Source organism: Mastacembelus armatus, chromosome 14, assembly GCF_900324485.2.
Source record: "Mastacembelus armatus chromosome 14, fMasArm1.2, whole genome shotgun sequence".
In the NCBI taxonomy this organism is placed as follows: Eukaryota; Metazoa; Chordata; class Actinopteri; order Synbranchiformes; family Mastacembelidae; genus Mastacembelus; species Mastacembelus armatus.
This window is the reverse complement of record NC_046646.1, coordinates 18,245,722-18,256,109: the sequence shown is the minus strand read 5'-3', so window position 1 is coordinate 18,256,109 and position 10,388 is coordinate 18,245,722. Positions and strand designations below refer to the sequence as shown.

Sequence of the window (10,388 nt, the reverse complement as noted above, 5' to 3'; positions counted from 1 at the left end):
CCAGTATCTCCATAAAAAGCCTCCAGTTAATCCAGAATGCCGCAGCAAATTTAAAGGGGTCTGAATACTTTCCGGACCCACTGTAACTTAAACAAGCCTCATGGACAATGTATCTGTTGTCAAACAAAAATGTGTCTAAGACTTTTGGGATGAGAGCAGTGCTCCCACACAAATCTGTCAAAGCCAGGTTGAACACAATCATGTATTTAGGAACATGAAGAGTCTTGACCAGGAAAATCAACGAGAGAAGGAGAACATTCCCAACAACAGTCATGATATAGACAAAACACAGGAAGATATAAAAATATGTAACATGAGGGATGTTAGAAAATCCACTGAGATAAAATTTTGCAGGACGAACAAATGTGACATTAGATGTGGTAGCAGCTTTCTTGTCTGATGACATTGTTTCAACAAGTGTAAATGTAGAAAATTATACAATATATGATAAAAAATGAAACAGCTGACTGATGGGAACTGTTGTAACCAAACTCACCTCAGACACTAACAGGTGTGCAGTTCTCTAAAGTGAGCTGTACTATGAGAGACCTCTCATTTTTTCCTTTCATTATGGGACAGTACAAAAAGCAGTGTCACACAATCGTAAATTAGATATGGATAATCTACAACTGTGTCATGACTACTAACTGCATAAATATACAGACTAGCTTGAAACAGTTTTTTTTTACACTTTTCATTGTGATATTGATAATATAACCTTGACCCATTGGCTTCAGTTACTTGTCTAAGAAATAATTCCTTAACGCCTCCCTACTAACCTATATACTGGTCTATTAAAACTTAATATGTTCTGAGGCCACCCAAAGGCTCATAGGTTTTACATAATATTTTTATATGCCTTCAATAATTACATATACACAAAGTACTAATAAATCAACAGTTAAAGATTTTGGTGTACTTTGACAAACTGATACATCATGTAGTGTAGAGTCAACATTTATTTCTCTGATTTCATTTTGCAAAGCACTATAAGGTCATGGCAAAAAAAAAAAAAATACAGTGACTGATACAATATCACATTAACCACAATAATTACATCTCCATGAATTATTAAAACAACAATTAATGTCTTATTTCCAAAATATTGATGTCTTAAGCAGTGTAGAGTCATAATGTATTTGAATCAGTGATTTAATTTTGCCAAAAGGATTATGTGAATACTGCAACAGCAAATTTTAGGAAATGACAAAATGCTACCTGCTGACGTAAATGTTGAAGTAAAATTGTAGTAATTGCTAGCAAAATTTTAGCAACAAAAATGTACACAATTATGCAATTTTAATAATATTCGATATGTCAGCATAGCAGTCAGAAAGAGGTCACTTTTTTGGACACAATTATGTTGCTTAGCTTATTGTTTTTGTAAAGTTTCTTGATAGAGTTCAGCACTTCTTCTGTCTTTAAAGAGTATATAATAGGATTTAACAAAGCTGGTATGGTGTGTGTCAAAGTAGAGTTTATGATCCTGGCATTAGGGTGGAGGGAGGAGGTCAGTACAGCTATGTTGGTGCCCAGAAATGGTAAGTAAAAAATAGCCACAAGAATCAGGTGAGAAGTACAAGTTTTCAATGCTCTGACTCTTTCCTCTCTTGATGCAATCCTGCTCAGTGCTATGGCAATGCAAACATATGTCAGTACTATTAATATAGGAGGAAAACAAATTACTACTGCAAACATAATACTTGTTATTATGTAATTTAAAGATGTGTCATTACAGGCCAGACGAAATGTTGGTCCATGATCACAGTAAAAGCTTTGTATCACCAAAGATCCACAGAAGGAGAGACGATCAAGTAGCCCAACCATGCATGATATTATACTCAATATAGAAACCCATGCAAATAACAGCATTGCAGCAACAGCAGGTTTAGTCACAATACTATGGTACCTTAAAGGGAAGCAAATTGCTATAAATCTGTCATATGCCATAGTGACAAGAGTCCATGACTGCACACTTAGAAAGAACCCAACAAAGAACATATAACATAAACAAGCCTCATAGACAATGTATCTGTTGTCAGACAAAAATGTGTCTAAGACTTTTGGGATGAGAGCAGTGCTCCCACACAAATCTGTCAAAGCCAGGTTGAACACAATCATGTATTTAGGAGTATGAAGAGTCTTGACCAGGAAAATCACCGACAGAAGGAGAACATTCCCAACAACAGTCATGATATAGACAAAACACAGGAAGATATAAAAATATGTAACATGAGGGATGTTGGAAAATCCGCTGAGATAAAATTTTGCAGGACGAACAAATGTGACATTAGATATGGTAGCAGCTTTCATGATTTCTTTCACTAAGTGTACATATATAAAATGACACAAATACACAATATAATAAAAGATGACACAGCTGGCTGATGGGAACTGCTGTAACAAGCTGTAACAAGTGTGTAGCTCCCTGAAGTGAGTTGTACTGAGAGACCTGTCATTTATATATTTTTTTTCCTTTCATTATGGGACAGTAGAAATAGTTGTCACATGATCGACGTCTTACTTAGAACTTATGTACGTGTGTGCTTTTTGTTAATGTCTTAACTACTAATTTTAGTTTACTGCACTGAGACATTTAAGAATATTAAAACTGTACTCAAAAGGGAAAATGTTTACAGTTTTTACATTAAAATGTGTAATAAAATCAAATGAGTCATAGATAAATCCTTATTTTTTGTGCTTCATTGAAATTTTTATTTTGTACTTACAGAGTCACTGGTAACCAAATAAGGTTAAATAACCATACGTAATGCAAATGAAAAGGTTATAAAATGTGTCCAGTTAAATCACAACCTTGATTATGATGTAATCAAGGTATTGACATGGAGTTTGGGTTCTCTTCTTTACAAAGGAGATGGAAAGCTGTCATATAATAACTGGGGAGGAAAACTCACTTGTAACTGCCAAGGATATGTTTTTGCACATTTGTTGCTATTAAAATTCATATCAGTTTGAGCTCATTTACTGTTTAAAAATATTTGACTAAAATGTATGAATGTGATATTCAAGGCATAAAGCAAAGAATGTGCTCCCTTAAAATGTTTAAAAGTGAGGGTTCTTTAAGAAAGAATTACTATTGAAGCGTGACAAGTGGCATGGCCTGGTTGAGTTGTATGCGGGACCATTGCATTATGGGTTGAACTAATATGGACACGGAGAAACGCTAATGGTATGCAGAGCCTGATAAAAGATGTCCTTAATCTGCATGGTCTAAGAGGGTGCACACGGTAATTCATCTTTAAATTTGTTATTTTTGTAACTATAATGTTGTTTATATCAGTTTTGTAAATTATGTTAGGTATAAATAGCAAATGTCATTGGATTTGGATTGTCGCATGTGTTCTTTGTGTATCAGTGGACATTTACATGAGAGATCGACAAAGGACTCCAAGAAATGCACATTTTGAACATTATATGCCTTATTTCTTGTAGTTTCCACAGTGTCTGATGAGAAGAGAGACAGAGAGACAAATAAACAGCAAAAGGACATCTGTACGAAGCATGGCTATCATTTCATTAGACCAGTGCAGCTACATCACCATTTTTACCACTAGTGTAATAGGACTGTGCAAGGCCCACATCTGGATCCTGACTTTTACAACGTGACCCAGATCAAAAAAACTATATCAAGAAGTAAATCAGTTTCTAAACAGAAGGCACATCAAACTAAAGTCGTTTAAGAGAGTGCTAAATGGCTAAACAGAGCTGCATGTTGGCTAAAAGCGAAAAAACAAAGATTTGAACTTAATTTCCTATTTAGAAACACACGTCACTGCAGTAAAAGCATTCTTCTGTTAAACTGCAAGTTAAACGAGAATTTTCATTCATGCCCTTGTGGCTCAATAACTGTTGTGCCAACTACATGCACTACTAAAGTATAGGGGGGTGTAGAAACGCAACATATTCATAACTCTGTTTATATTTTGCAAAAAATCATTATATGGGAATGAAACAGCAAATCACATAAACCTAGATAATGCCATAATATAACCACAATTTGAGAAACAGAGCAGCACTTATCATTAAAAACGTGGTGAAGTGTTATACAATGCATTTTAACACCTTTTGATATGTCAATACATTAATGAGAAAGTGATCGTCTTGTTGGACATGATGATGTTGCTCAGCCTATTGTTTTTACGAAGTTTCTTGATAGAGTTTGGCACTTCTTCTGTTTTTAACGAGTATATAATAGGATTTAGCAAAGCTGGTTTGACGTGTGTCAAAGTAGAGTTTACCATTCTGGCATTAGGATGGAGGGAGGAGGTCAGTACAGCTATGTTGGTGCCCAGAAATGGTAAGTAAAAAATAGCCACAAGAATCAGGTGAGAAGTACAAGTTTTCAATGCTTTGACTCTTTCCTCTCCTGATGCAATCCTGCTCAGTGCTATGGCAATGCAAACATATGTTGCTGCTATCAATATGAGAGGAAAAGAGAAGACTGTTATGACAAAAATAAATATAAATATGTAATTTAATGACTTGTCATAACAGGCCAGACGATATATTGGTCCATGATTACAGAAAAAGCTTTGTATCACCAAAGATCCACAGAAGGAGAGACGATCAAGTAGCCCAACCATGCATGATATTAGACTCAATATAGAAACCCATGAAAACAGCAATATTTATGACCATGTGATATTTGATAGTTTTTCTTTTTTAATAAATTTGCAAAAATTTCTACATTTCTGGTTTTTTCTGTCAAGATGAGGTGCTGAGTGTACATTAATGAGAAATAAAATGAACTTTTTTGATTTTGGCAAATGGCTGCAATGACACAAAGAGTGAAAAATTTAAAGGGGTCTGAATACTTTCCGTACCCACTCTAAGTACAAAAACTTTTTCTGAAAAAATGTTTTTTTTCCCATCTGCAGTTTCAATTTGAAGGTTAAAGGAAACACGACTACAGTCTGAAAGCAATAAGTACATGAAAAAGATTTAACCAAATATGTTGAGTATATTTAGCATATGAAGAGAAAAACATTAATTAGTCTACTTAACATTAAGGTTTTCCAGAAAGAGAATGGCTCACAATGACTCCTAAAACATCTGGGATCCACAAAATTACAGTGACACCAATCAATCAAGAAAATCAAAAATCCTGAGTTAACAGCTTGGAAAAGCAAAGAAAGGCCTGGGGTTAAGGTAAGAAAGACGGGCTCTGAATTAAACTGGATCCACTTCAGGAAATGAGGAATCAATGTTGTTCTAATATCAAAAATGCTGAATCTGAAATTTAAATATGTACTTCCACTGTCAATCATTTCTGAAACCAGAAAGGACTAGAAATCAATTAAATCTTTATAGCCTAAGAAAAACTTTTATTGATTTACCTTCCTGCACTTGGTAAATTCAGCTACAGCTACAGAGCCCTAATATACTGTGGTTTTTCATTGAATATTTTGTTCCCACTTGCAGCTTTAAATTTAAGTCACTCTCCTTGTCTCAGCTACATGAAGTGTTGGTGAAATCAGATAAAAGAAATCCTGCTGCTCTAAACAATTTTGAGTCTCATTTTCTAAAAGCTGCAGTAGATTTTACTGCTTTTCTTCACAGTAAAATGGTGGTGCTATTCTTCAACTATGGTCTTATTTCCTGTGCTGACTGTTGTCATGGAGTGTCATTTAGGTGTTAATGCACATGGAAGTTGCACATGGAGGCATTTCATAGCAGCCTGTCGATATCCAACTGAGATAAAGGCAAAATGCCTCAAAACCAATTTCTAAATGTTGACCATATATGATTAAATATATTTCATATATTTTATATATGTACATCTCTGGTGTTGATGTATTGTTAAACAACAGTGAATGATGATAAGGTAAAAATGAATTTTTCTGAAATATGTGATATCTTAAGCAGTGCAGACTTAACAGATTCATGTTTGATTTCATTTTGCACAACAGATAAACACATGGCCACTGCAGCAGCAAAATACAATAAATGACAAAATACCACATCATGACTGCAACTGGCTAGTAAGAAATCAATAGTAAAACATTTTAAACCTTTGTATGCTATTTTAACACTTTCCACTTTGTCAGCATAGCAGTGAATACCTTTTTGGTCATAGTTATGTTACTCAGCATATTGTTACAAAGTTTTTTGATAGAGTTCAGCACTTCTTCTGTCTTTAAAGAGTATAAAATAGGATTGAGTAAAGGTGGTACGATGTACGCTAAAGTTATGTTTATGATCCTGCCATCACGATCAAGGTCAGAAATCGAGTAAGCTATGTTGACGAACAAGACAGGAGAAAAGCAAATAGCCACTAGAATCAGATGAAAAGTGCAGGTTTTCAGAGCTTTTAGTCTTTCCTTTCGTGATGCAACCCTGCTCAGTGCTATGGCAATGCAAATATATGTCAATATTATCAATATAGGAGGTACACAGACGCTTAAAAGAAAGCTAACAAAAGAAATTTTTGAATCTAAAGATGTGTCACCACAGGCCAGGTCCAAAATAATACCAAGATCACAGAAAAAGCTTTGTATCACCAAAGAGCCACAGAAAGAAAGACGATCAAGTAGCCCAACCATACATGCTGTTATACTCATGATAACAACCCACAGTAACAGCAGCATTGCAGCAATAGCTGGTTTAGTCACAATACTATGGTACCTTAAAGGGAAGCAAATTGCTATAAATCTGTCATATGCCATAGTGACAAGTGTCCATGACTGCATACTTGCAAAAACCATAACAAAAAATATTTGACATAAACAAGCCTCATAGAAAATGTATCTGTTGTCAGAAAAACATGTGTCTGTCATGAGGTGTGGGTGGTGTGGTGAGAAGGAGGAGAGGTGAGGACCCAAATGCAGGACAACTGAGGCGTTTATTCTCTCCCGGGATTTCCAGGACGAACACAAACCACAAAACCAAAAACCGAATGAAACGGTAACTCGAAAGACCGAGTGAAACGGTCACTACACAAACACAAATACTACAAGGGGCATCCACAGTATCCAACTAAATGCAACTAATGCTTCGGCACCGAACAAAGGGACAAGGTGAGGTATAAATAGGGGAAACACAAAAGGGTAATCAAACCCAGGTGAGCATAATGGGAACAGGTGAAACTAATAACACAGAATAATCAACATAAAGCCGCCAGGGACCAGAACAGGGGAAACAGGAAGACCACACAAAATAAGAGTCCTCTGGCGGGAAGTCCCCAGAGGGACTCATGACAGTGTCTAAGACTTTTGGGATGAGAGCAGTGCTCCCACACAAATCTGTCAAAGCCAGGTTGAACACAATCATGTATTTAGGAGTATGAAGAGTCTTGACCAGGAAAATCACTGAGAGAAGGAGAACATTCCCAACAACAGTCATGATATAGACAAAACACAGGAAGATATAAAAATATGTAACATGAGGGATGTTGGAAAATCCACTGAGATAAAATTTTGCAGGACGAACAAATGTGACATTAGATATGGTAGCAGCTTTCTTGTCTGGGGCCTTTTTTTTCCACAAAGTGTAAATAGAGAAAATTATATAGTACATAAGGGATGACACAGCTGTAACGAACGCCAGAGGACACAGGGGTAAGGAACATATTCAAAGTCGTTTATTAGTTCTTAAATTACGAGATCGGACGGGGATAGAAGTGAGGAGTGTGCCTTTATGTGGTTGTGCAAATGAGGTGCGGGTGATTGTGGTTTAGGAACAGGTGGAGCGGATCACAGTGATTGTCAGGGAGGAGAGCCTGGCGGATCCGTGACAGTACCCCCCTCTCCACGGCCAACTCCTGAGGGCCGAACCCCCCTCCTGAGAACCGCTCCTGGCGTTGCAGCGAGTCCAGGATCTGTGGAGACTGGAGACTGTGGGAGAGGCAGCTGCTGCAGAGGCAGTGGTTCAGGGGACCACGGCAGCGGCAGTTGCAGCTGCGGTGGCGGCGGCTCCGGGGACCGCGGTAGAGGCAGCTACTGCGGCAGAGGCGGCGGACCCGGGGACCGCAGTAGAGGCAGCTGCGGTTGCGGAGGAGGTGTTTCCGGGGCCGTGGTAGCGGCGGCGATTCAGGGAATGCTGGAGCCGACTCGGGGAACGATGGAGACGACTCGGGGAACGCTGGAGATGACTCAGGGAACTGCTGTGGCTCGAGGAGCAGAGGCGGCTGAGGCGGCTCTGGCTCTGACTCTGGCGGCTGAGGAGGCTCTGGGAGCAGAAGCGGGTCCGGGAACTCTGGGAGCAGAGGCAGGTCTGGGAACTCTGGGAGTAGAGGGGGGTCTGGGAACTCTGAGAGCAGAGGCGGGTCCGGGAACTCTGGGCGTAGAGGCGGGTCCGGAAACTCTGGGAGTTTAAGCAACTGTAGGGGCTCCGGAGGTGATGACTGGTGAGGCGGCACTGGAGGCGGCAACCGGCGAGGCGGTACTGGAGATTCAGGTATCTGTGGTGGTACTGGAAAACGTGGTGCTGGAGACTGCAGCGCTGAAGAGGGCGGTAGCTGTGGGGGCATGAGAGGGATCCCGGCGGTGGAGACTTCGTCAGGATACGGCGACTCTTGGGCTGGTCCTTTACGACGGCGGCGACTCAGTCACTGTCGTTGAGACTGCAGGTCAGGTGGGTGTGGGGGCACCAAGTGCTGTGGCAAAGGAGAGAGGCGTGACGAGGAAGACTGGCGTGGCGAAGGACCATGTTGTGGCGATCCTTTCTGTGGCTGTCCTCCGGGCCTCTTTGCCAGACGGGTACTGCGGAAGGGGTTTCGGTGGGAGTCCCCGATGAGGATCCCGGAAGACGAGCAGCGGGGAAACTCAGTTCTGGCGGACCTACCGCGGGATTTTGGCGGTGACCTCCGAGGAGGCTGTGGGTACGGTTGGCGGAGCTGTGGCTGAGACAGCCGGGCAAACGGCAGCGGAGATGGTTGGGGAAGCGGCTGCGGAGACGGCCAGGAAAATCCAGGCTTGGGAAAAGGGTAAGGAGACCTCCTCCTGTTTGTTCGGTGACGGTCCGATCTTCTGTAACGAACGCCAGAGGACACAGGTGTAAGGAACATATTCAAAGTCGTTTATTAGTTCTTAAGTTACGAGATCGAGGGATAGAAGTGAGGAGTGTGCCTTTATGTGGTTGTGCAAATGAGGTGCAGGTGATTGTGGTTTAGGAACAGGTGGAGCTGATCACAGTGATTGTCAGGGAGGAGAGCCTGGCGGCTCCGTGACAACAGCTGACTGATGGGAACTGTTTTAAAATAAACTCACCTCAGACAGTAACAAGTGTGCAGTTTCCTGAAGTGAGTTGTACTGTGACAGACCTGCCATTTATATTGTATCCTCTGTCATTGTGAGACAGTAAAAAAAAAGAGGTCACTGTGTCACATCATCATGAATTACACATTGTTTTTAAACAGCCTTTACGAAAAGAGTGGTGACATCCTCATTAAATGGTGATTCAAAAGAATACGTTTTTTGAGTGTGTTTGAGCCGAATTACCTATAGCATTGCCCCCTGTGGATCTTATTAATTCTGTTAGTTTTGGGTTGTATTAGTTAGAAGGTTTATCTCAAGAGGTCCATGAGGAAACTCTCTCTTCTAACTCTAGTCCGATCTGTAGTCATTATAATGCCAATATAGTGCACATGCACCCTTCACAAATCCTATAATGTAATGTGATTCCCTTTTTTCTATTCTGCAGAGCTTTTACACAGAGGCTTTTCTCTAAAACACAGTCTGTGGAGTTCAGCTATGTCTTTCCTCACGGCTGTTCTCAGCAACTCAGTCACCATTCAACATCTAGGTTTTGGGACCATTTTCAACATTTGTAAATAAAGTTATTTCAATGTAACAGCAGCTATAGCATATTTTCAAACATTTGCTTTTTTAAGATTTCATGCATTACAAGTCTGTAATTTAAGTCATGTATGCTTTTATTCTTCTCATACAATGAATTCACAGTAGCAGAGACGTCTCAGCTCAAATGTTTGAGGAACTAAGAAAACAAGCGAGAAAGTGTCCACATGAGAGAACAAATTTAGATGAGAGGATGAAATTGTGATGTCTGCCCTTTAGTTGGTTTGTGTGTAGAGTTGAAGTTCTACCATGGATTCATTAATCAACGACAGCACTACATGGTCTACTTAACAGAATAAAGTTTCATTTATTAAATTCTGGATCAGAAGATGTTTTCTATCTGGTTTCTTAATAGAAAAAAGGGAACAGTCTATCAAATTAATATACCTCTTTCATATATATGCTTTGCTCACCTGCCAAAGCATGGCTTTCATGCAACAACGTAATAAATGATAATTACTGATGTTTGAGAAACCGAGATTTCTGGCTCCTTGAATAAAAGAAATTCACCTTAGACATTTAAAGACACAACCAAACCTACTGAGCTTAAGGATGTGCTCTCACTTGTGAATT

General features: G+C 39.5%; 1 protein-coding gene across 1 annotated transcript; it reads right to left on the bottom strand.

Moving 5' to 3' along the window:
* Positions 1–1,329: 1,329 nt before the first annotated feature.
* LOC113142557 (olfactory receptor 1-like) lies at positions 1,330–2,319 on the bottom strand. Its single transcript, XM_026327594.1, has one exon. It carries the CDS (start codon positions 2,311–2,313, stop codon positions 1,330–1,332), a length of 984 nt encoding a protein of 327 aa, XP_026183379.1. The 5' UTR covers positions 2,314–2,319.
* Between the last annotated feature and the right edge of the window lie 8,069 nt (positions 2,320–10,388).

Coding starts and splice junctions, on each gene's coding strand:
- LOC113142557 (XM_026327594.1), bottom strand. CDS start 2,313: ATGAAAGCTGCTACCATATCTAATGTCACATTTGTTCGTCCTGCAAAA.